The sequence below is a fragment of the Carcharhinus amblyrhynchos genome, chromosome 2, assembly GCF_965287045.1.
Source record: "Carcharhinus amblyrhynchos chromosome 2, sCarAmb.v2.hapA, whole genome shotgun sequence".
Lineage (NCBI taxonomy): Eukaryota > Metazoa > Chordata > Chondrichthyes > Carcharhiniformes > Carcharhinidae > Carcharhinus > Carcharhinus amblyrhynchos.
Genome location: NC_137325.1, coordinates 9,184,270 through 9,211,833, shown reverse-complemented (window position 1 = coordinate 9,211,833; position 27,564 = coordinate 9,184,270). Strand labels below are relative to the sequence as shown.

General features: G+C 43.8%; 1 protein-coding gene across 2 annotated transcripts in view; it reads right to left on the bottom strand.

Annotated features, from left to right (window-relative positions):
• The window catches only part of trak1a (trafficking protein, kinesin binding 1a), a 110,840-nt gene that overhangs the window by 29,218 nt on the left and 54,058 nt on the right, over window positions 1-27,564 (bottom strand). For both annotated transcript variants that reach the window (XM_080201900.1, XM_080201901.1), the window contains 6 exons: window positions 13,792-13,868; window positions 7,718-7,834; window positions 5,071-5,171; window positions 4,108-4,216; window positions 2,505-2,583; window positions 1,500-1,630 (listed from right to left, as the gene is read on the bottom strand). In XM_080201900.1, the coding sequence (XP_080058026.1) occupies window positions 1,500-1,630; window positions 2,505-2,583; window positions 4,108-4,216; window positions 5,071-5,171; window positions 7,718-7,834; window positions 13,792-13,868 (614 nt within the window). The remainder of the gene's footprint in view (window positions 1-1,499; window positions 1,631-2,504; window positions 2,584-4,107; window positions 4,217-5,070; window positions 5,172-7,717; window positions 7,835-13,791; window positions 13,869-27,564) is intronic.

The following is a 27,564-nucleotide window of genomic DNA, read 5'->3' as shown; positions in this document are numbered from 1 at the left end:
TTATTGTCAGGGGGGAATAGCAGGGTAAATATGTGGGGTTACGGGGATTAGGCCTGGGTGGGATTGTTGTCAGTGCAGCCTTGATGGGTCGAATGGCCTCTTTCTGCACTGTAGTGATTCTATATTCCTATTCTCTGATTCTGAAAGGCTACTTTGAAAGGTACGCAAGTTAAGATCGTAATGTGTTTAAAAAAAAGTTATTTGGTAATCTAAAAGCAAATTACTGCGGATGCTGAAATTGGACACAAAAACAGAAACTGCTGGAAAATCTCAGCAGGTCTGACAGCATCTGTGGGATGACAATAGAGCCAATGTTTTGAGCTGGGGTGACAAAGAATAAACCAGACTCAAAACATTAGCCCTAAACTCTTTCCACTGTTGTGATCTGTTGCAATTTTCCAGAATTTTCTGTTATTGTTATTAGGCAATTTATTTACAGCACGCAACCTATCAGTGACTACACAACGCTCAAGTTAAGAACGTTTGAACAACAGTTTGACATGGTTGAGATCCAACTCATAATACAAGCTTCACAATTGTGGAAAGGGATTCCAAACCAGGGAATAAGATTAATAGGCAGAATGCAGTCTTCCAGAGGACAAGAGATCAGTAAAGAGTTAAATGATTCTTAACACAGCTAACACAAACAGTTTACACATATGTGAATGCAATAAGACAAACAAAACAAGCAGTTGTGATTTCAAAACATATGTGCTGATACTTTATGATATTCTATGATATTTTAAAAGTAACACTCACTTTAGCCAAGCAAAGTTACCGAAAGGCATGGTGGCAAATGTCATTAGCTTAAAACCAGAGGTCTGGAAACCTGTTAGTCAGAAGCAGTCTTTCAGGAGGATTCCTATAAAGGGAACGTATGTTGCAACAATAAAGAATAGATGCATTCACTGTCCAGACACAAGGATAGATATGCCTCTGGACACAGGAACACACATCTACTCAACTTGGCAATGAGCCAGTGGGAACGTGCACTTTGACCCGATAGTAGCATTTGCCGTTACCAGGCAACGAGGAAATAGTCAGTCAAAAAGGGAGACACATCCAGACTAAGTAGGACAAATAAGATATCACCATGCTATTAAGTATCATATGGTTGGCTGAGGCACTTGACAGAGCTTTGTATTGGGGTATAAGCTGTTAAATGGAATTGATTTTAAGTTAATGAAAGGTGGAATTATTGATTAGAAAAAAAAACTATAATTTTTGACAATTTATATCAGATCTGTTGGAGAAGTTCTGTTGCTCTGCCCCTACAGCTATTTAACCCTTTGAGCATCTCCAGTCGGCTGTATGTTTGTCCTAGGTCTTATTTATTAAATAAATTTTGTAACATCTATGCACAGAAATATTTGCCTTGCGAGTTTTGAATGGTCTTAGTTTAAGACACAATTGGACACCTTTAAAATTTCCCACAACAATAACTGTCATTAAGAAGTGTTGGGGGAGAGGGGGAAAAAAAAAACGCTTCGTCAGCTCACAGCTTTGGCCTTTTTCTGCAGGTCAACTATTTGTGAAAGAAGATGAGTGATTTCCTCTTGCTGCCGTGCTGTGTCTTCAGTCTTTTTCGCCAATTCCTCTGCCAGGTTAACTAGTTGGATATTCGATTCCCCTGGACAAAAATCAGCGAGAGAGAAAGAGAGTCAATTTTACACACACAACAGATGTCACAGAATATCACAACACACAAACAGGCCACTCTACTGTGGACAGTTACTCATCCCCAAGCGTTATCGCCTGAGAGGGCTAGCAGCCTCACTGCCATCACATGTGGCAGTTGCTGCCAAGGCTGCCAGTGACCTACAGCAGGCAGCCGAGGACAAGATTTAAGAATAAAAAAAAGAGCTGAATACTGTAAGGGAAACCCTGCCGGGTAAATTGTTGAGGGTCTGCAAGGGTCACCTTCCCTGCCCATGACTCCCTCTTTACCACACAAGACATTTTCACCCAACCTCACATCAGGCTGCTGCCAAAAGGCCACTTCCATTTAATCAGTGGCACCTTCACATGGAATTTTGATCTTGCATAGACCCATAGAATCCCTACAGAAGGAGGCCATTCACCCCATCGAGCATGCAACAACAGAATCCACCCAAGCCCCTATCGCCAGAACTCCACATATTTACCCTGCTAATCCCCCTGACATTAACTTAGCATGGCCAGTCCACCTAAGCCACACGTCTTTGGACTGTGGGAGGAAACCAGAGCACCTGGAGGAAACCCATGCAGACACGGGGAGAATGTGCAAACTCCACACAGGCAGTCACCCAGGGCCAGAATTGAACCTGGGTCACTGCTGTGAGGTAACAGTGGTAACCACTGTGCCACCATTTCTGCATAGATTACCCCAATATCATTCATGTTCAAGAGGCTATGAAATACAGTGAATTCTAAAATAAAAGCAGTTGAGTTTTGCACAAGAGGAAGTGATTAATACTTTATCAAATCACTAATCTTGCAGGAACATCCTGCTGCTTGTAACGTACTTAGCTCCTTCACGCAGTCATTCACAAGTTGCTGCTCCTTTTCTTCATATGAAATGGTCTCAGTCTGCAGATGACATGTCTGGATGAGAAAATAAAATGCGTCACATCACGATACTGGTAACTGTTTCATAAAATCCAGTTATCGCTACAAGACCTTATGTTGGGATGCATCATTCTAGATCAATTCATAGCTCTTCTGCATCCTCTTTAAGAGAGGATATACTTGCATTGTTGACAGTTCAGCAAAGGTTGGTCCCTGGGATGACAGGGCTGTCCAGTGATGAGAGGCTGAGTAAAGAGGGCCCATAGACTCTAGAAGATGGAGACACGATCTCGTTGAAAGCTACAAGGTTCTGAAGAGGCGTTGATAGGGTAGATACTGCGGTATTGTTCCCATTGGTCGAGGAAGGGTGGGGGGGTGGGGTTGGTCATTTAGGACTGAGACGAGGAGAATTGACTTCACTTGAATGTTGTGAATTAATGGAATTCTCTACCCCAGAGGGTTGTGAATGCTCTGTTGCTGAATATATGCAAGGCTGGGATAGGCGGACTTCCTTTGGTTTCCCAGGGGATCAAGGGATACGAGGAGCAGGCGAGAAAGTGGAGTTGAAGCCCTCGATCAGTCTTGCTCATATTGAGTGGCTCAGCAGATCATATGGTCTATTCCCACTCCTAGTTCCTGTACCCAATGTGAGGAACATTATAAACATTACAAGTGGCAATGCCGACCATCATATTTTCTGGAGTGTACAAAGCTAACAACAAAGGCCAACCTGCAGGTTTCAGAAAGTTAACCTACACTGTGCTCATACCTAGCAGCGAAAGTCCCTATTGGACAACTAGATGCAGAATATTACCTTTCTACTGCTATAGATACTGTCCCGCAAACAGATCCCAATATAAACAGAATTGATTCCACACAAGCAACATCGCTAATGCATTATAGAACTTTACAGATGTTGATGGATCCCTTGTGAACAGTCAGTTTTTCACTACAGATGTTCCGGCCTGGTACTTTGTCCCACTTTGAGTGGTTCAGTAATTCAGTAACAAAATAGTTGAGGTTTCAGGTATCAAAACCTTGAAGGTTTGACAATGTGAGCCACAGCCCCAAGAAACAGGTGGGATATGAGCCGTGTACAGGAAGTGCCCAATTCCGACTGGTCAATCAGGAAGAAAAGATTTAAGGCACAATCTTATTGGCCATTCATGCAATGTTCCCACTGCATCGAGGTGGGAGAATCTGGTGCCCAGCCAAACCTCCATTGACTGCAATGGGATGGGAAATTTCCTCCCTAAGAATTTCCACACAAGCCAATAGAATCGATGGAGTCACATTGAACCAAAGGAACTTACATATGGTTAGTATCTAAATTGAAGATATTTTTGGCTCTTCACCATTCCAAACACACATTGGTGGACGCAGACACACATTAAGCATCTGGCAAACACTTTCAATTCTGACTGCAACCCTCCTGGATTTAAACCTCAACAGGATGAGAGTTTAATCGGAAAGAAATGAAAGCCACACTTAGTCAATAACACCTTCATCTGGCTCTGATTTTAATAGTGGCAGAAAACGTGAAAGGGATTCTGCTTTCACCTCCGTTCTTAACACAACGTTTTCCTCTTCCAGATCCTTCAGCTTCCTTTGAAGAGAATCCAAATGAAAACAATTCTGTACAGACGAGGTCGACTCAATCCGTCTCAACCTGAGGGCACACCAATTCACAAAGCCTGGTCAGTGATATTGTTCGTTTATAACAAAAGGCTCGACTCACTTACAAGATCACAAAGAAACTATAATTAACTTATTGTTTTTAATATTCAGAAAAAAGGACAGCCAGTGACAAAACTAAAATTTTAAGCAACTGTTTTTAATTTGCTATGGAATGTAGAAACAAGAAAGAAAAGGCCATTCAGCCCTTCCAGCCTGTTCCACCATTCATTTTGCTCACGGCTGATCGAATTCAATATCCTGATCCCTCTCAAATATAAAGCACATTTAATGGTTTTCACCAACGTTCAGCTTTTAGTGTTAAAATGATTTTGTTTTTAACATCTTTCTCCGATGAGGAATACCCAAATGAGATTTTTCTTAAATTTTCAATGCATCCATGGTATCATAAAATACTACCGTGCAGAAGGAGGCCATTCGGGCCATCAAGTCTGCACTGATCACAATCCCAATCAGGCCCTATCCCCTCAAACCATTTACCCCAGCTAGTCCCCCTGACACTAGGGAGCAGTTTAACATGGTCAATCTGCCTAACCCACATATTTTTAGACTGACGGGGGAAACCGGAGCACCCGGAGGAATCCCACGCAGACACAGGGCGAACGTGCAAACTCCACACAGGCAGTGACCCAAGCTGGGAATCGAACCTGGGACCCTGAAACTGAGAGGCAGCAGGGCTAACCATCATGCCACCATATATCTGCCAAACTTACAGCACCAACTGATCCATCAACAATTTTCATTGGTGAAGGCATGCTCCCTTTTTTCACACTCATGCAGGAATACGTTCAAATCGCGCTGTTTGACAGGACGGAGTAGAATGCTTACGGTGTGGAGGAAGTGGAGTCACTCTCACTCTCCTCTGCTGCATTGGTGTAGAATTGTAACAACTCATCTTTCATAGACAGCTCATGGCGAAGCTGCGATACCTGGCGGGGATGGGAAGTAAAAAAACGTGTTAAGAACAGAAAGAATATCGAGCAAGAAGAGAAAATGATACTGTGGCCCTCACTGCAAGCTAAGCCCTGTCCAATTTTATAATGACCTCAATGAGGCCATGAGTTGGGCCTCTTGGAGTATGAGCTCCCTGATTGAGAATATTTGCCTGCCTATCAGGGAGCCGGCCCTGTATATAGGTTGTGAATTTAGCCCAGTCCATCATGCAAACCAGCCTCCCGTCCGTTGACTCTGTCTACATTTCCCGCAGCCTCAACAAATCAGCCAGCATAATTAGGGACCCAGCACACCTCCCTGGGCATTCTCTCTTCCACCTTCTTCCATCAGGAAAAAGATACAAGAGTCAGATCATGTACCAACTGACTCAAGAACAGCTTTTTCCCTGCTGCTATCAAACTTTTGAACGGGCCCACCATGCATTAAGTTGATCTTTCTCTACACCCCAACAATGACTGTAACACTACATTCTGCACACACTCATTTCCTGTTCTATGAACGGTATGCTCTGTCTGTATAGCGTGCAAGAAACAATACTTTTCACTGTATCTTAATACTTGGGACAATAATAAACCAAAATCAATTATACTGAGGTGCGACAGGGCTACTGACACTCTGGATTTTGACTTTATACCTGAAGCACTCTTAGGAGCGGAACTGAGTTTGTAAATGAAGAGAACCTGGTGAAGGGACACTGGACGCAGAGGAGTTATTTCAATTCTAGTCAGCAATGCTGTATGAGCTGAAAATTTTCAATTTTTACTTCTGGCAGCTACTTTCATAAATCCAGATGCGAGATAATTAACCTTGCAGCGTGATTCAAAAGTTGGGATGCAAAGCTTAAAAAGAAAAAGGTTTCGGATGACCCAGGGAGTTTCTCTCCACTGAGATCTGACAACACGTAGAGTACACTTCCAGCACAGCGTGACATCTGCTCTTCCCAAGTGTTCAAACCTCGCCGCACTGGTATTAAGCTGGGAGGCAGCGTGAACATAGACAGCTACCCTGCAGAACATCTCACGGGTAAAAGAGCCGCAGCCTGATCTGAGCGGTGTTGTGAGCAAGGTACCACTTAGCTGAAACCAACACGGCATCATTAAACAGGTGCTGGTCTGTACACGATGCTTCCCCGCAGTCAGGGCAAAGCTAGAAAATGCAGTGTTTACACTTTCAGGGGCACAATGGAAACGCACGGGGGTGATTCTGAGTCCACACTCTGTCTGTGGGAATTGTGGCGTACGCTCAAAATCTGGAGAGTGCGATTCGCACTGACGAACTTCTGAGTTCCGATCTTCCCAGCCAGTGATGGAGGAAGTCCTGGAGACAGTACTCATTAATGACATGCTAATGTATTAAAATGGCCTTTCTGCAGTCCCATGGTGGAGTGGCGCGAAACATGCCACGGGACTGAAAAAGGCCATTTTAATACACTAGCATGTTGTTAATAAGCACTCTCTCCGGGATTTCCTCCATCACCAGATATTCAGCGGGTACCAGCATGGCAGCACGTTGGCACCATTTACAACAGGTCCACTTGGACTTGAACCTGTTGTGGGAGTCTCCCCAGGGTTGTAAGAGTACATATAGCCCCTGGGCAAGAGGGATACAGACTGGCAATGGCTTGGCACTATTCCTAGGCACAGGTTGGCACTGCCAGGTTAGCACCATGCCTGCCACAGGTCGGCTTTACCATCCAGCATGGTGGGATTCGAGACGAGGACTCCAGAGGATTGCTCTAGGTTTGTGGTTTACCAGCTCAATGACCTAGACCACTGGGCCTCAGGGGAGAAGTCCACCTTTCATAATCTCTGTGACGTGGAAATGCTGGTGTTGGACTGGGCTGGGCACAGTAAGACGACTCACAACACCAGGGCAAAGTTTAACAGGTTTACTCACCTGACGAAGGAGCAGCACTCCAAAAGCTGGTGATTCCAAATAAACCTGTTGGAACTTAGCCTGGTGTTGAGAGGTTTCTCACTGTTTCATAATCTCAAAATGTTTTTCAGCCACTGAAGTATTTTCAGAGGTGTAGTCACAACGGTAATGCAAAAAGTGTGGCATCCAATGAGTACACAACATGTTCCCACAAACAGCAATGCAATAATGGACAGATAATCCATTATTGTGATGTTGATTGAAGGATAAATATTGGTCAGAAGATAAACCCCCAATGTTCTTTGTAATAGTGCCCATGGAGTCTTCCACATCCACCCGAGAAGGCAAGCAGGGCCTCAGTTTAATATCTCATCCATCCAAAAGACAGCACAGAATACCCTCAGCAATGCAGAACAGCAGCCAAGATTTTGTGCCCAAAAGGATAAAGCCTTGATCGTAGCACAGGAACTTACTTCACAATAATACAGATACAAGTCAAAGGGATTTCAAATTCTCTTGTCAACATAGAAACTAAGGCGACCAGTGAGAACTGAAAACACAGGAGATGCACTAATCCTATCGTATCGCAACAAATCTTTCCTTCCTAAAGAGACACGAGGTGATAAGGCCCCATGCACACACCCACCTCCTCCCTGGCATGTTCCACTTGCTCCTCAAGGTGCTCGTTCCTCTCAGTGAGTGTCCTGTTCTTCTTTAGAAGAGATTGACCAATCCGTGCAGCTAACTCTAGATCACGCTCTTTCTGCAAATAAAAGTAAAATATTTAAATTGATTGTAACAGAACATCACGGGTGCGAAAGGGAGCCGAGTTCAGGTTAAAAAAAACTACTCCTTCTCAAAATATCATGGGCGGCATGGTGGCACAGTGGTTAACACTACTGCCCGTCAGCGCCAGGGACCCGGGTTCAATTCCCAGCTTGGGTCGCTGTCTGTGTGGAGCTTGCACATTTTCCCCGTACCTGCGTGGGTTTCCTCCAGGTGCTCCAGTTTCCTCCCACAGTCCAAAGATGTGCGGGTTAGATGCGTTGGCCATGCTAAAATTACCCCTTAGTATCAGGGGGTGTAGTTAGGGTAAATGCATGGGGTTATGGGGATTGTGGTCGGTGCGGACTCAATGGGCCGAATGGCCTCCTTCTGCACTGTAATAATTCTGTGTCAAGGCTATAAAGTTGAAAATCAGAGAGAGAGACAGGCTGACGTATTCCAGCCCGAGTGCAACGAGCCAGTCAAAAGTCCATTGACTTCAGCAGGACCGGAAGTATCCCGCTGGCAGATAGCGCTGGAATAGGGATGTTTGCATTGCTCTATAGAGAGCTGTAAGGACTTACTGGGCTGAATAGCCTGCTAAAAAAATCCCACCCACAGATTCTAAAAATTAGAAATAAAATGGCCAAAATCAGGAACACTATATTTGTGACAATGCAAATCTTTAAATCACCTTATGTTTAACCTTGTACTATAACTGCACCAATTTGCATTAATCATTCATACCAATGTGTATTTATAGGTTTTTATTGTTGGCTATTATATTCCACAAATCTAAATAACACTAGCTTTGAAAGGAAAAAGCCCAAGTATACCTTATGACTATACTTTATAAAAATATAGAATCCCTACAGTGCAGAAGAAGCCATTCGGCCCAACAACACTGCACCAATTCTGATTCTTACCTAGGCCCTATCCCATGCCCTTTTCCTGTAGCTCCACACAATTACCATGGCAAATCCCCCTAACCTACACATCTTGGGACACTTAGGGGCAATTTAGCATGGCCAATCCACCTAACCTGCACATCTTTGGACTGTGGGGGGGGGGGAAACTGAGCACTCAAAAGAAACCCGCACGGGCCTGGGGTCAATGTGGAAACTCCACACAGACAGTCACCCGAGGCAGGAATTGAACCAAAAAAAAGGTTATGACAAGTTAGAGAAGTTTCCTTCTGCGATTTGGATTGCTCAGCATATAGCACCTGCTACAGTCGTGACACTAGGCTGCAAGTTGTCCATCACTACACTGCGCCTTCGCTACACTTCATTTTCTTCCTTTAAACTTACCCCTCGGCTCAGACCTAATGTTTATGTGGCATGATGTCACACTCAACTTATAATGCTTCTGTGAAGCATCTCTGGAAGTTTCATAATGCTAAAGGCAGTGATTGTATTTAGAGGTGGTTGTGGCTTTCAGAGGTCAAATTCTCAGTCCCTGGACATCACCGCAGGAGTTCCTGAGGGCAGGGTCGTCAGTCATTGCATCTATGACCTTATAGTTAGAAGGTCAAAAATGGGACTGCCAGGTGACAGGCTGGCATCATTCAGCTCACTTCACATCTCTTTAGATAATGAAACCAAACACGGTGAAGATTCAAATAGCTCATAAAGCAGAACATTAAATGGAGTGGCACGGCAGCACAGTGGTTAGCACTGCTGCCTTATAGCACCAGGAACCCGGGTTCAATTCTAGCCTCGGGTGATTTCTGTATGGAGTTTGTATGTTCTCCCCATGTCTGTGTGGGTTTCCTCCAGGTGATCTGGTTCCCTCTCAGTCCGAAACACATGCTGGTTAGGTGCATTGACTCGAACAGATGCCGGAGTGTGGCGACTACGGGAATTTTGCACTAAGTTCATTGCAGTGTTAATGTACGCCTTACTTGCGACTAATAAACAAACTTTAATAATTTATGAACAATTTATGCTAAATTCTCCCTCAGTGTACCCAAACAGGTGCTGGAGTGCAACGGCTAGGGGATTTTTGCAGTAACTTCATTGCAGTGTTAATAATAAGCCTACTTGCGACTCTAATAAACTAAACTAATTGCCCCATTCAGTGAAACAGATCATTCATATAATTTCTTAACATGTCAAGTTCATGTCATGGGATGGCACAGTGGTTAGCACTGCTGCCTCACAGCACCAGGGACCAGAATTCAATTCCAGCCTCCGGTCACCGTCTGTGTGGAATCTGCACATTCTCCCTGTGTCTGCGTGGGTTTCCTCCCACAGTCCAAAAGATGTACAGGTTAGGTGGATTGGCTATGCTAAATTACCTCTTAGCGTCATGGGATTAGCAGGGAAAATGAGTGGAGTTACAGGATCTGAATGAGATTGTAGTTGCTGCAGACTCGATGTGCCAAAAGGCCTCCTTCTGCACTACAGGGATTCTGAGTGATTCAAACAATCTTGTTAATTTTTGAATTTTATATAAAAGCTAAAGCATTCTCTTAAATAATAGTTGTTTGTTGGGTCCGGTAAGAAAAACCAATCTAATCGAGATTTGAAACACAAAGGATTGAATGACATTTAACTTCACCATGTATCAAAAACTGAAATAAGTCACACTTGCCAATGTCACAGTCAGTGCTGAAACAATTAAATATGCAAAGTTATGTACAACTATTATACATTTTCAAAAAGCACAGCAAGTTAAAGGAGGAAGTAAAAAAAATAAATGGCACAATTAACTAGTTCTCTTTGTAAGTAAAATCTTGAAGGGCACTGATAAATAAGATAATTCTGGGAATACCCTCAAACATCGGAACTTTGGAATGTGTTCACTAAGCATGTCCTAGATTCTTTACACTTTAAACAAAAAGAAAACTCAACTTCATTGGTTCACTTTACTGCGATTTAGCATCAATTGCTCCACATACAGGAAACTGCAGCCAAAGCTCACACTGACTTTTGCAGCATTAGCTCTCAAGCTATAGGGCAGAATGCTGAACTGCTGCCTCGAGCCCTCTCTGAAATGGCACTTGAGACCAGTCCTGTTGCACCCACTGCTTCACCTGCCTCTCCAGCATATTTTGTCAGACAGCAAGAAAGGCTTCATAGAATCATACAATCCTACAGTGCAAAAGGAGGCCATTCAGCCCATCGAGTCTGCACCCACCCAGGGCCTACCCCCATAACTCCATGCTTTACCGTAGCTCATCTCCTGACGCAATTTAGCGTGGCCAATCCACCTAACCCACACATCTTTGGACTGTGGGAGGAAACTGCAGCACCTGGAGGGAACCCACAAGATGCTGGGAGAATGCGCAAACTCCACACAGACAGTGGCCCAAGCCGGGAATCGAACCCAGTTCCCTGGCTCTGAGGCGCAGCATGCCGCCCTTTCATATAACAAAATCCAGTTCGGCTATAACAGACAGGCATTCTTACCCGTACATCATACAAACAATCATCTATTTAAAGCCCAGTGTCTATATTTAGGTCAGGGAGATTGTCAAATCGCCATGCCCCAAACTAACCACACACCAATCAAATTTCAACATTAGCTCATGCAACCCACACTTTGCAAAACCTTTCAAACCACAATGACAGTAAACCATTGTCCCACAATAATCCCTCACATAAGTTCGCCTGCACCTCCCTGCCCTCATTCTATTCAGTTCTACCTCATGCCCAGCCACTCCTGTCATCCAACCACTCTCACTGGAGTGCTGACACCAAAATCTTCTGCCCAGCTAACAAAAGCTCTATCATCTGATCAATCAAGATTACTCTCGCTCCCCCCACTTACACCAACTGGACCTCCCATCAAGCACACCGTGCACGAGCAAAGCATCAGGAAATAATGTGATTATGTGGTGGCGTGTTACGGTTCACTCACAAGCCTTTGCTGCTATGGCAACACAGTAACACAGTGGTTAGCACTACTGCCTCACAGCGCCAGGGACCCAGGTTCAATTCCTGGCTTGGGTCACTGTGTGTGGAGCTTACACGTTCTCTCACATTCTCTTACACGTTGAAGTGGTGGAGGCTGCCTCGCTAAATATTTTTAAGACGCGGGTTGATGGGTTTTTGATAAGAGAGGGGATTAAGGGTTATGGGGAGAGGGCGGGAAAGTGGAACTAAGCAGCGACAGATCAGCCATGATCTTATTGAATGGCGGGGCAGGCTCAAAGGGCTAGATGGCCTACTCCTGCTCCTATTTCTTATGTTCTTATGTTCTCAGTGTCTGCATGGGTTTCCTCCAGGTGCTCCGGTTTCCTCCCACATTCTGAAAGACGTGCTGGTTAGGTGCATTGACCCAAACAGGCGCCAGAGTGTAGCGACTAGGGGAATTTCACAGTAACTTCATTGCAGTGTTAATATAAGCCTTACTTGTGACTAATAAACAAACTTTATAAACACATATTTTTCCCATGCATGTTGTAATCTGGAGCTACAGATAGTGATGGCAGAGGTTCAAACTTCCTTTCCATTCACATGGCTTGACCAGGAATCTGTCCTGCTTAAGTCCTGGGTGAGATTAGTACCCATTATGCCACATGACCTCCCCAATGTTATTTAAAATATATTAAAATGGCAATTGGAATTTAACCCGGAAAAGTGAGAGGTGATTAGCTTTGTAAGGAGTAATTTGACGAGGAAGTGTTCAGTGAACTGTAGGACACTAGGAAGTTTGGAACAAAGGGACCTTGGCGAGTTTGTCCACTGATCTGAAAGCAAAAGGGCATGTTATTAGAGTGGTGAAAAAGGCATATGGGACACTTGTCTTTATCAATAGAGACATGGATTACAAAAGCAGGAAAGTCATGTTTGAGTTGTACAAAACTTTGGTGAGGCCACAGTTAGAATACTGTGTGCCGTTCGGGTCACCACATTATCAGAACGATCGATTGCACTGGAGGGGGTGCAGAGGAGATTTACCAAGATGCTGCCTGGGATGAAACATTCAAGTTATGAAGAGAGATTGTCGGCTTGGGTTGTTTTCATTGGCCACGATGTGGAGATGCCGGCGTTGGACTGGGGTAAACACAGTAAGAAGCCTCACAACACCAGGTTAAAGTCCAACAAGTTTATTTGATAGTAAACCCACAAACTTTCAGAAACGCTGTTCCTTCGTCTGGTGTATGAAAAGTTCTCACTTTTCACACACCTTTTTCACACTCCTGACAAAGGAGCAGCGTTTCCAAAAGCTTGTGGGTTTACTATCAAATAAACTGGTCGGACTTTAACCTGGTGTTGTGAGACTTCTTACTGTGTTTTCGTTGGTGCAGAGAGGATCGAGGGGTGAACTGATCGAGGTGTACAAGATTATGAGAGATATGGACAGAGTGGCTCAGAAGCAACTATTCCTCTTAGTTGAAGAGTCAGTCACGAGGGGGTGTAGGTTTAAGGTGAGGGGCAGGTGGTTTGGGGAGGGGATGTGAGAAAGAAAACTTTTTTACCCAGAGGATGGAGAGGGTCTGGAATGCGCTGCCCTGTAGGGTGGTGGAGGTGGGTTGCCTCACATCCCTTAAGACGCATCAGGACAAGCACTTGACACGCCATAAAACTCAGTCAGGGCTTTGGGCCAAGAGCTGGCAGGTGGGATAAAGGTAGGAGTTCAGGTGTTTGTAATGTGTCGGTGCGGACTCGATGGGCCGAAGGGCTTCTGCGCTGTATGATTCTATTCTACAAAAATCGGTATTTTAAAAACACTACCAAGAAATCAATTCCTGTTTCAATTATGGTGTCAAGTCACGCATTGCACTCCATCACTTCCTTTTATACAGCTCAGGATTACCGCTCCTCCTTTCATTGAGGATGTTCAGGTTTTGAAATTGAAGACGGTTTTGAGACCTTTTTGGCGACTGCTTTTGAGGAGGATATAATGGTTAACCCAATTAACTCACTGCTTTGGCACCAACCACGCTGAAGGATCTTGGTGCTACTTCACTTACCAGCGGTTAGAAGTTTAAAAACAAACACTTGCCTCTTCAAGCAGACGTGTGACGGCATCGATATCATTGTACGTTTTAGTCATCTGGCCCACTCTTTCAGCACATAGAACTGCAAAAAGGAAAGACATCAGCAATTTTAGCCACCGGCACAAATGCAAAGAACTCGGCTAACGTACAAATTCAACGATCGGACACTTTGGCCGGAATTCACCCAAAAAAATTGTAGGATTTGAACCCAGATCCCCAGAGCATTAGCCTGGGCCTCTAGGTTACTGGTCCAGTGACAATACCACTACATCACTGCCTCCCCCTCTTTACAGCTCTGGAGAGCCGTATGCATTTGAAGCGTCAATTCCATTTCTCTCTCCATACAGCTGCTGATTTTATCCAGCATCTTCTGTTTTTGATGCAAATTTAAGGCACTTTCAGAAGCACCCAGCAAGAGGGCTGCCTACACGACCCAGAGTGAAGACATATTACCCAAGTGAAGCTCTCAAATAAGAGCTCTGGCATGGTCCATTATAACCATGTTCATCAATAATGCAGTTGCCATAACCCTTTCACAGAAATAGCACGCCAATTTAGAGCTCCATTCCAATAATGACACGGCTGACTGGAAATTGATCGGAAGAGACAGTCATTCCAAAATGGAAGACAGAAAAAAAAAGTGAGATGGTCCCTGCCAGAAACCTTTGCGAGACACTGCAGCATATAATGGGAAATTTAATAGGCTTTGCTTATTTTCCTCTAAAATCCTTATAATGTATTGGAATATTAAACAAAATATTGGCAAAAGTAATAGGACAGTAAAATGCTATTGTTTGAGGTCTGCTTGAAAAACTGACTCAATTATCAGATTCTTCAAAAGGAGCAAAAAGGCACAAAATGAGTCAAATTTTCTAACAATGACTGCTGTCAGCAATGAAAATGGACCTTGTGACACACATATCATGTTTCCAAAATAAGCTCCAATTTGCAAGTAGCACTTAGCTGAACAGATTTTGACGTGACAATTCCACATTTTCAGTGACCTAAATGCAGCTACAGTCTCTGCACATCACCTTAAACTAGGTCAACATACAACTATATCGGGAGTTTCGCTATTCCTACACGAGGGGCCACGCAGCACAAATCGACAAGAGAAAGCAAATGCCCCCTTTGGCTAAATCATCCGTGCTGACAAAATATCTTCAGTGGCCAGCCAAGCTTCCCTAATCCCAGCAGCCGAGAGACGTAATTGCAGTTGGTCAGAGAGTCGCGATTCAGCGAAAGAAAGGAGTCATTGCCCAATTCAATTAAGTATTTAATTGGATATTTCATCAAAAATCGGAAGTTCCAGCAAAAAGTCACCTTCGCGGTTGGCTGCGCCATTAGCGATTCAACAAGCTAGTCAAAAAGATCATAGCGTGATTAAAAGAATAAAAGCTGAAACGTTTACATAGAACAATAAAACAACATGTTGAAAATAATGTCAGCCATCCATCCCACATGGCTATGAATGGAATTAATGAGCAGTTGCTAATCAGACGCTCATGAACAGTAATGACATTTAAAGGCTCCTGTGTGCTAAAATGGATATTCTGCACTAGAAAACCATAACGTGAAGACAATATCAGCACAATGCAGCAAGATTAATTCTGCCAAGGACTTTTAATATAAAAAGGAGCAAAAAAAAAACCAAAAGAGGAGAATTCATTTTTATTCTCTGTTGAGATTCAACTAAAGGGCTTGGGGAGGGGTGGCAAATAAGTTCCAGATGCATCCAATTCTACCTTAATCTTTTATTTGCATCGCCGAACAGGAATCTGTTTCCCTTTGAATACTTGCTGGTGAATCTTGGTCCAGATATTTCATAGTCAATATTGCAAAATAAAACTCTCTAATAACCAAGAATCCCATGCTTCTAGTGTCACAGCTATACAAGATGAGAGTTAATACAAAATGAACAATTCTTAAGATACATTGATTTAAAATACAGAAATTGTCTCCTAAAAGGGTTGCAAGTGGAAAAAACATGAATTTCAAATTTTAAGTTATAAATCATTTGAAATATTTTAAATATTTCACATCTTAAAATTTCATTTTTTTAGGCACAGAAATGCCACAGTTATATCTCACGCTCACAATGGGTCGACATCAAAAGAAATACAAATTTGTTTCACTATATCAGTGTGTTAATTTTGCATTAAAATATCACTTGCTTTTTTCTTACGGTCTTGTATGCCACATGTCCCCATAATGTGGGGATGCTGGCATTGGACTGGGCACAGTAAGAAGTCTCACAACACCAGGTTAAAGTCCAACAGGTTTACTTGGTAGCGCTGTGCTCCGAAAGCTTGTGGCTTGTGCTACCAGATAAACCTTTGGACTTTAACCTGGTGCTGCGAGACTTATTACACATGTCCCCAACAGAGCAGATGGTCAAGTTTGTGTTCAATAAAAAAAAACGTAATTAAAAGTCTAATGCTGACGACAAAACCATTGTCGACTGTTGTACAAACCCTTCTTGCTTGCGGATGTCCTTTGGGGGAAGGAAATCTGCTTTCCTTACCTGGTCTGGCCTACGTGTGACTCCAGAGCCACAACAATGTGGTTGACTCTCAACTGCCCTCTTAAATAAGCTCGCAAACCATGCATTTCACTGGCAATTAGGGATGAGCAACAAATGCTGGGACAGACGTGATGCCCATATCCCATGAATGAATTAAACAAGCAAGGATTTTCCTTTTAGCATCAGGACCCCCAACCTTGGGATCAACTGTGGATCCTGATCCCACACTATATCATACCAGAAAGCCCACAGCGGGTTTCTGTAGGATTGATCAATTAGTGACTTAGTGTGTGCTCAACATCTAATTAAGATCTCAGCGATTCTAGAGCATTGGTCCCCTCTGATCTGCTGCCAGGAGGCTACCTTCAGGCAAGTGTCAGGTTCCAGACATCACTGGGGGCCTGTAGGCTGGCTCAAAGATATCTGTTAGTCTGTGAACAATTCCCTGAATTGGCTTCTCAATGGACTGAACAAGCTGCCCACCATTTGTGGACAGGTAGGAACACAAGAACAGCTTCTTCCCTGCTGTCATCATACTTTTGAATGGACCTACCTCACATTAAGTTGATCTTTCTCTTCACCCTAGCTATGACTGTAACACTACACTTTGCACTCTCTCCTTCCCTAAGGCTGGTGTCAGAGATCCTTGGGTACCAGCAATCTTAGGCACACAGTCGACCCTTAATACGATCAGCACTGGACACCATACATCCAATGCAAGATCTTTAATTACTTGTGCACAAGGAGAACTCCCCTCCCTCCATCAAAATGGCAGGAGTGGTTCTGACATGACAGAGAAACAAAACATCAGTTGTAGTCAATTAAAGCAAATGGGGAACAAGCGTTTTGTTCACATCCTTCATTAACATACATATTTGCCAATTAAATTCTGGCTTTTCGCCCTTTCTCACTCAATGAAAAATTGGTTTCTGTTCATCCTTCATTTGGATAGCATATCCCCATATCTCATCTTTGGTATCTATTATGGAAAAAATCTGGCCTTGTTCACCTTCAGTGAAGGTCAAAAAGCAGAATGTTTTGAGGGCTAGGCAAGAGAAGATTAGTCTAAAGCAGGCTCCCTTAAAGATCCGCAACTGATAACATTCTCACAAGCTGTTACAAAGAAGGCATAATTTTTTAAAAATCTGAGCATTTTAAACTTCCACAACGGTGTGCTTTGTATAGTGCGCAAGAAACAATACTGTATCCGAATACGTGGCAATAATAAATCAAATCAAACTCTATGCCCCATCTAGTCTCTTACAAAAATGGCCATGAATCAGAACTGGCAACAGGAAACACAATGCCATCTCCAAACGGTAACCAAATTCTCACCCACGTATTCACATCTCATTGCAATGACACCTGGAGCCTGTTAAAGCACAAATCAGTCCTCACTGGGGAGGAACACCTATCTACGTCTGCCAAAGTGAGATAAGGCTACCTTCTCCATACAGATGCGTGAGTTGCAGATGCCAGCAGGACTGCGCAGAGCAATTTCTGGCTGTGTTATTGAATGCAAGCGATACTCAGAAGCTAAGGGAGGAGGAGGAGGAAGAAGATAGCTTTACTCATTACTGCCTCAACAACATTCACAAAGCAACACTGTTCACATGGAAACCAACACCACAGATTGCAAATTAACAAGCTGAAACCGAATGAAAGTGAGAGGTAAACAATGGGGAAGGTTGGCTTCAAATTGATAGCGTCGGTAAGTGATGTATAATCAGTTTCAGATGCCACAAGCGGATCCAAATTCAAACCACCTAACACGTTTTTTTTTTAAAATTACCACCAGAACTAAGTGCCAGTGCAAACCTTGTCTTTTTGACTTGTAAGAGAAAGGGAAAGAACAAATGACCCAACAGTTAGCACAAAGCAGGCGATGTATCACAGAAACGTACCCTGGCCAAGCAGAGGGAATTCAGATAATTAAATCTCTTGGGATTGGATAGCGTTTTGAAAAGCCTTAGTAAATTGGCTGCATATCCTGTGAGGGACCAACATTACATGACACTGTGGCTTTAACACCTGTTTCATATGATTCGGTTTGATAGAATCCCGACAGTACAGGAGGCCATTTGGCCCATTGAGTCTATACCGTCCACAATCACACCTAGACCCTATTCCCGTAATGCCGTGCTTTTATCTCTGGAATTCTCTGCTCCAAAGAACTGTGGAGGTTTGATCATTAAAAATATTTAAAGTAGAGGTGGATAAATATTTGATAGATCGAGGAAAAGAGGGCAATAGGGAAATGGCACAGAAAAGGAGTTGAGGCTGGCACAGATGAACGGCGGGGAAGCTTGAATTGTAGAACTCCGATAGTGCAGAAGGAGGCCATTTGGCCTATCGAGTCTGTATCAACCAGAATCCCACCCAGACCCTATTCCCACATAACCCCACACATTTACCCTGCTAACCCCTTGACACCAAGGTCAATTTAGCATGGCCAATCAACCTAACTTGCACATCTTTGGACTGTGGGAGGCAACCGGAGCACCAGGAGGAAATGCATGCAGACACAGGGAGAACGTGCAGACTCCGCAGAGTGACCCAAGGTCAGTATTGAGCACAGGTTCTTGGCACTGTGAGGCAGCAGTGCTAACCACTGTGCCGCCTAACACTGTGAACACTATGGTACAGAACTTGCACTGCGTATGTAAAAGACTCTCAGTATTCAAATTCAAGGATGGTATAAACCTGTTTTAAATAAAATGCTTGTGCACCTGAATCAGATAACAAAAAGCTTCCTTTCTTTGTTCCTTTGTAATCTTTCACTGGGAATTTGGGCCAGGTGGGGGTGGGGATAGGGCAGGGATGAGAAGCATCAGCAAAGCTTTAAAAACAAGTCTTACTTTGTTTTTAGCGATTGGAAGGGCTGTCTTATCAAGAGAGGCTAAAAAATCCAGGTCTGAAGAATGAGGGGTGACCTAACTCACATGTACAAGATCCTGAGGGGGTTGACAGAGTAGATGGTGAGATGTTTTCACCAGTAGGACAGTCTCAAACAAGGGTTACATCGCTACAAAATAAAGGGCCGGTCATTTAAAACTGAGATGAGTAGAAATTTCTTCTTGCAGAGGGTGGTGAATCTCTGGAATTCTCTGCCCCAAAGAATTGTGGAGGTTGGATCATTAGAAGAATTTAAAGTGGAGGTGGATAAATATTTGATAGATTGAGGAATAGAGGGCTATGGGGAAATGGCACAGAAAAGGAGTTGAGGCCGGCATAGATCAGCCATGATTGTATTAATGGCAAGGAGGCTTGAATCATAGAAATCCTATAGTGCAGAAGGAAGCCATTCAACCCATCGAGCCTGGACCAACCACAATCCCACCCAAGCCCTAGCCCCTTAACCCCGCCTATTTACCTCGCTAGTCCCCCTGACACTAAGGGGCAATTTATCATGGGCTAACCTGCATACCTTTGGAGTGCGTGAGGAAACCAGTGCATCCAGAGGAGACCCACGCAAACACGGGGAGAATGTAAAAACTCCACACAGCCACCACCCAAGGCTGGAATTGAACCCAGGTCCCTAGCACTGAGAGACCAGCAGTGTTAATCACTGTGCCACAGTGGCCTATTCCTGCTTCTGTTTGTTGTTCTTGCGTCATTGACCTGAAATGCGAACTCTCCCTCCTCAGATGCTGCCTGACCTGCTGAGATTTTCCAGGATTTTACATTCTTATTTTTAATTTCCAATATTTTGCTTTTGTATTCCATTGTTTTCCTGGTTTCCAATGCTCTCCCTTTTTCCTTGCAGTTTAACAGAATGCCCATGCCTTTGAAGGTAGTACAACAACATTTATACGACATCATTAGAATTTAACAAAAAACATCAAGGCATTTTGCAGGATTTCTGTTCACCCTTGTGGTGCAAGCATCGCTGGCTAGACCAGCATTTATCATCAGCTCCTAACTGTCCTCAAGAAAATTGTGACACCCTGTGACACTACATTCTGCACTCTCTCCTTTCCTTTTCTATGAACGGTATGCTTTGTCTGTATGATGCACAAGAAACTTTTTACTGCAAGCTAATACATGTTATAACAATAAATTAAATCCTTCTTGAATCACTGCACTCCATGTGACGTAAGTACAACTACAGTGCCATTAGGGAGGGAGGAAGTTGCAGGATTTTGACGCAGCAAGGAACGGTGATATACTTCCAAGTCAGAATGGTAAGTAGCTTCTGCGGGGGCGGTGGTTGTGGTGAATATTTAGCTGGTGAATAATGTTGAGCTTCTTACGTGCTATGAACCAACATCTGACACCGTGTTACAAGGGAGGTGGTCCATTTACCGCATGGTGCTCACTTCAAGCTGTGGCAATGGCAGGAGGCTAAGACAAACGCTTTGCTTCTCTGTTCTGAGGTGTCACTGTAATTGAGAGCCTCAGCACTTTCAACAGCCATGAAAATAAAACTAGCTCCATCACCTATGCTAGTTAGCTCTGTGGCTTATCTTTATGTAAATTAAGTGGCCACGAGGAGTTCAGATAAATAAAGTCTCTTGCACACTATCCATCAAAGTGGAGGTTTGCAGGGTCATGGATTAACCCTGAGGGAAACCAGAATATGAACCCAGCACAGAGCAATGTTTCAGTGTTGAATGCAACCATCTCGCTCTGCATGCGATGAGTTTGAGGCCATCTCACCACAACCACCACGTAAATATGAATTACTCAAAAAGCAGGGGGAAGAGGGAAGTGGACAGCAAACACGTGGGGTCTGATAAAGCTTCAACCAACTTCACGAACCACTGCAGACAGTCCACTTAACTGCACACGGCAAGATTCAATCACGTCCATTCCACTACAACTTTACCAGTCTTGCAATTTAGCCCAACATCAGATTTAGGTGAATCAGTCTGTGACTTCAAGTATGACAAAAACTTAGGTGTCCAAATGACATTGTTAACTTGAAAGTGGGGAGTGGCACTAGATGAACAGATTGCATTCCAATGGTACATGAAACCATGATAAAAATGTCAGTCATTTGTAACTTTAGGATGGGAAATTGTCCTCTTATCTTTTGAATTTCACTGTTAAATGTCACCAAAGCAGCTGCATCCTATTGAGTCAATTAGAAATTTCAACCAAAATTTTTGATTTGATTTAATTCCTTTTTGCTGTGTTGCCCATGTGAAAAGTATCGTTTCTTGCGCACTCTGCAGGCAAAACGTACCGTTCACAGAGTACGTAAGGTAGAAGGGGAGGAGAGGGTGCAGTGTTACAGTCATAGCTAGGGTGCAGAGAAAGATTAACTTAATGCAAGGTAGGTCCGTTCAAAAGTCTGATGGTAGCAGAGAAGAAGCTATTCTTGAGTGGGTTGGTATGTGATCTCAGAGCTTTGTATTTTTTTTCCCCCAATGGGAGAAGGTGGAAGAGGGGATGTCCAGGGTGTGGGTGCAGTGTATGCTGGAAGGCCCACGGGTGATTTCACCAACAGCGACCAATCAAGAAGTCGCCAATTGGCCCACCATCCAGTTAAAGGCTGAGGACGGCCTCAGTGTTGCCAGGCCAGAGGGCTTACCATTGCCAGAGGCACCTTGATGTTAAGAAGCACTCAGAGGCAGGTGGGAATGATCATGTTGTGCACTGGGGCCAGAGGGGCTGACCTCAATCAAAAAGGCAGCCAGAAGCATGGCCGTTGCCACTGGCAGGCCCCTCTAAGAGCTGGGGGAGCTTTCTGAAAGGAAGGCTCGGGTGTGGGGAGGGTCCAATCCAAACTTAATAAAATCTTAGTGGTGGTGCAAATTGGCCACCAATAAGCCAATTAATTCCTTTAATTGGCTGCCCATCTTTGTTTGGCATGATGTGAAGAAGCCAGTGTTGGACTGGGATGCTATTGTGTCTTTGCTGTGTTTGTGATTCCAAATAAACATGTTGGACTTTAATCTGGTGTTGAGAGTTGTATCTCTGTTTGGTAGGTGGTCAGGCTGTGGCTATTCTCGCCATTGTATGGTGGGCATATATTCAACTCCCACCCTCCTTCCCCCAATGACTGCCAGCACCATTTTGCCACCACTGCCCATCCCCCAGAGGGTTAACAAAACTCAGCCATCAATTCAAACAACCGATTTGTCCATGAAGCAAGAGAGGCGATTCATGGTAAGCTAAAGGGAGGACGAGGCATCCATGGCTGATGAGGAAGTCAAGGATAGCATAAAAGCAAAAGAAAAAGCATACAAAGTGGCAAGGATTAGTGGGAAGCCAAAGGATTGGGAAGCCTTTAAAAGCGAGCAGAGGACATCTAAAAAAGCAATAAGGGGGGGGAAAGAAGATGAAATATGAGTGTAAGTTTTTTTTCAGTGTATAAAAGTTAAGAGAGGCAAAAATAGCCATTAGACCACTGGAAAACGAGGCTGGAAAAGTAATAATAGGAAACAAAGCAATGCAGGGGAACTGAATAGTTACTTTGCATCAGTCTTCACAGTGGAAGCCAGAGTTCCAGGAGAGTCAGAGGGCACAGATAAGTGTAGTGGCCATCACTAAGGAGGTGGTTCTGGGGAAACTGATAGGTCTGAAGGTGGATAACTCACCTGGACTGGATGGACAACTCCCCAGGGATATAAAAGAGATAGATGAGGAAATTGTGGAGGCATTGGTGGTGATCTTTCAGGAATCACAGGAGGCAGGGAGGGTGGTGTAGAGATGCTGGCGTTGGACTGGGGCAAGAACAATAAGAAGTCTCAAGACACCAGGTTAAAGTCCAACACGTTTGTTTGGCAGCACTAGCTTTCGGAGCCTCAAGCTCTTTCTTCAGGTGAGTGAGGACGTGTGTTCACAAACAGGGAACATAAAGACATAACTCAATTTACAAGATAACGGTTGGATTGCAAGGTTTTACAGGTAATCGAGTCTTAAAGGTAATGTGAGTGGAGAGAGGGTTAAGCACACCAGGTTAAAGAGATGTGTATTGTCTCCAGCCAGGACAGTTAGTGAGATTTTGCAAGCCCAGGCAAGTCATGGGAGTTAGATAGTGAGACATGAACCCAAGATCCCAACTGAGCCATCCTCATGTGTGCGGAACTTGGCTATCAGTTTCTGCTCAACGATTCTGTGTTGTCGTGTGTTGTGAAGGCAGCCTTGGAGAATGCTTATCCGAAGATCAGAGGCAGGGAGGTACCAGAGGACTGGAAAGTACCAAATGTAACACTGCTGTTTAAGAAGGGAGGGAGGCAGCAGACAGGAAATTATAGACCAGTTAGCCGGACTTCGATCATTGGCAAAATTTGAGAGTTCATTATTAAAGATGAGATCGCAGAGCACTTGGAAGTGCATGATGAAGTAGGACTGAGTCAGCACGGCTTTGTCAAGGGGAGGTCATGTCTGACAAATTTGTTAGACTTCTTTGGGGAGGTAACAAGGAAGTTAGATAAAGGAGAACCAGTGGGCATTTATTTAGATTTGCAGAAGGCCTTTGACAAGGTGCCACATAGGAGACTGTTAAATAAGTTAAGTGCCCATGGTGTTAAAGGTAGGCTCCTGACATGCACAGAGGATTGACTGACTGGCAGAAGGCAGAGAGTGGGGACAAAGGGGTCTTTCAGGATGACAGCCGGTGACTAGAGGTGTGCCTCAGGGGCCAGTGCTGGGGCCACAACTTTTCACAATATACATTAACGATTTAGAAGGAGGAATTGATGGCACTGTTGCTAAGTTTGCAGATGATACAAAAATATGTAGAGAGACAGGTAGCATTGAGGAAGCAGGGGAGCTGGAGAACTTGGACAGGTTAGGAGGGGTGGGCAAAGTGGCAGATGGAATACAATGTGGAAAAGTGTGAGGTTATGCACTTTGGAAGGAGGAATGGAGACAGGCTATTTTCTAAATGGGGAAATGCTTAGGAAATCAGAAACACAAAAGGGACTTGGGAGTCATTGTTCAAGATTCTCTTAAGGTTAACGTGCAGATTCAGTCAGCAGTTAGGAAGGCAAATGCAATGTTAGCATTCATGTCGAGAATGCTAGAATACAACAGCAGGGATGCACTTCTGAGACTGTATAAGGTTCTGGTCAGACCCCATTTGGAGTATTGTGAGCAGTTTTAGGCCCCATATCTAAGGAAGGATGTGCTGGCCTTGGAAAAAGTCCAAAGGAGTTCACAAGAATGATCCCTGGAATGAAGAGCTTGTCATATGGAGAACGGTTGAGGACTCTGGGTCTGTACACGTTGAAGTTTAGGAGGATCTTATTGAAACTTACAGGACACCGCGACACCTGGATAGAGTGGACGTGGAGAGGATGTTTCCACTAGTAGGAAAGGCTACAACCAGAGGGCACAACCTGAGGCTAAAGCAACCATCCTTTAAAACAGAGATGAGGAGGAATTTCTTCAGCCAGAGTGTGGTGAATCTGTGGAACTCTTTGCCGCAGAAGGCTGTGAGGCCAGATCATTGAGTGTCTTTAAGGCAGAGATAGATAGGTTCTTGATTAATAAGGTGATTGGGGTTATGGGGAAAAGGCAGGAGAATGGGGATAAGAAAAATATCAAACATTTTTGAATGGTGGAGCAGACTCAATGGGCTGAGTAGCCTCATTCTGCTCCTATGTCTAATGGTCTTGTTAATGTTTAACTGTTCTATTCAACCTAGCTGCTTCCACATTTTAAAAGATCATATATCATACCATCCATTACGTGTTCACTGCCCATCAAGATACCTGTGGCAATAAAGCACAAGCACACTGTGCTGTTATTTCCTGTTTTGATTACGTGGCAATGAACATCTCTCACCAATTTTTAAATATTCATCCACGTTATTTTCCATCATTATGTAACAGAGAAATCCAATATGTACAGATTATACATTCTCTTGTGTTAGAAATCTAAAACTGCAAATCAATAAAACTTGATAGATAAAAATCTCCTCATGCACATCCTGGGGGATATAAATTAGTCAGCATTATTTTTATTGATTTATAATTTTTTTATGCCTTTGATTCATCATGTTAGAACACCAGAAGCAGAAATGTGCAAATGCAGGAATGCAGTTGCATATATACACACACACACACATTCAGGACTTGGTCCAAAGTGCAATTTCATGGGTGTGCCAGAAGACATGTTTACGTCTCCACAACAAAAATAACCATGGTACATGACAAACAAAAGTGCCTGTAAGAACCACATGCCCCTATACATGTCTATAGCAGTTCCAATAAGAGTCATCCTGAGATCGAAACATCACCACGGTTTCTCTCTCCACAAGACGCTGCCAGACCTTCCGAGTTTTCCCACATTTTCCTCCTTTGATTTCAGATCTCCACTTTGCTTTAATGATAACTCTTGGAGTTAGCCAAATCAGAAAGACTCCTCACTGAAAACCCTCAGTTATATATTTATACAGACACACATCCTTGGACTAACTTCAGTTCCATTCCACCTCCCAGGTTACTTTTTGTCACAAATGCTGACAGCAGCGTTTCAAATCTGCAATCAAGCAAAGCGTCTATAGCAGCCCTCAAACTAAATAATTCAGAGGAATCAGATTGTTACAACACGGCGGGGGCTCAGGGAGGTGGCATTCTGTCTGCTGTGGCTGCAATTTGAAGGAGTTGCCCAATTAGTCTCACTTCCCCACTCTTCCCCCCAGCTTTATAAATGTTTCCATTTCAAGAAGATATTCAATTCCCTTTGAAATTTACTAATGCATCCTGTGCGCTCAAAGTCGTCTCTTATTAAATACTCCCACAGAGTCAGAGAATAGCACACGGTGAAAGAACAGAATGTGTGTGTGTGTGTGTGTGTGTGTGTGTGTGTGTGTGTGTGTGTTCGCTGTGGGTCGGATCTCAAACATTGATGAGACACAGTACAGGAAAGAGATACAGAATCTGGTGCGACGAAAATGATCTCTCCCTCAATGTCAACAAAACAAAGGAGATTGTCATCAACTTCAGGAAGCATCATAGAGCACATGCCCATGTCTACATCAACATGACGAAGTAGAAATGGTCAAGAGCTTCAGGTTTTTAGGTTTCCTGATCACCAACAACCTGTCGCGGCCCCTCCATGCTGACACTATGGTTAAGAAAGCCCATCAGCGCCTGAACTTTTTCAGGAGACTAAGGAAATTTGGCATGTCCACTACGACTCTCATCAAATTCTACAGATGCACCTTAGAAAGCACTCTTTCTTGTTATATCACAGCTTGGTATAGCACCTGCTCTGTCCAAGACCACAAGAAACTTCAAAACGGTCATGAACGAAACCCAATCCATCACTCAAACCAGCTTCCCATCCATTGACTCTGTCTACACTTCCCGCAGCCTCAAAACCAGCCAGCAAAATCAAGGACTCCACGTACCCAAGACATTCTCTCTCCCACCTTCTTCCGTCAGGAAAAAGATATAAAAGTCTGAGGACATGTACCAACCGACTCAAAAACAGCTTCTTCCCTGTTGCCATCAGGCTTTTGAATGGACCTACCTCGCATTAAGTTGATCTTTCTCTACACTCTAGCTATGACTGTAACACTACACTCTGCACTGTCTTGTTTCCTCCTCTATGAATGGTAGGCTTTGTCTGTATAGTGCGCAAGAAACAATACTTTTTAATGTATGTTAATACATGTGAAAATAATAAATCAAATCAGAAAGAATTCACGCACTTCATTTCCAATGATTGCAGTCAATAACTCTGTCACTATAACAACTTTGTTGGGAATGATTTCACATGAGATGGCACTGAGGAAATTTTGTTTCAGTGGCTATATTTCAAGCTGGATATGATTGGCAGAACGGCAAAAGGAAATCTAAAAGGTGTTTTACAAGTCAGGAGGAGAACTGAACTTGTTCCTGATTGTGGGAAAAAAACCACAATGTTGTGGCCAATCATTAAGAAAGTTTCTGTCTCCATACTCAAACAAGGCACATCCCATCGACCTATTAGACACAGTGTGACACATCTAGTGCGAGGGTGAAGAGGGTTAGCATGGTTTCTGCTTGTGTATATTGGTTTTTAGGTGTCCAGATCACCAACAACCTGTCGTGGCCCCTCCTTGCCGACACTTTGGTTAAGAAAGGCCTTTTCAACCAGTACTGCTCATGGACTGCAGTGCAGTTATCTGGCAGGGGTGGAACCATGATGAGGCAGCGGACGAGGTTAGTCCATTGCACTCTGGGCATGCCAGCCCCTACGATTGTAGTTTGCCCAGGCTAGGGTAGAGCAAAGGATGAGAGTAGCCCATGCAGTTAAACCAAGGCTTTGCCTAATGCAATTTTTCAAAGCCATCTCGGCCTATTGGCTAAGA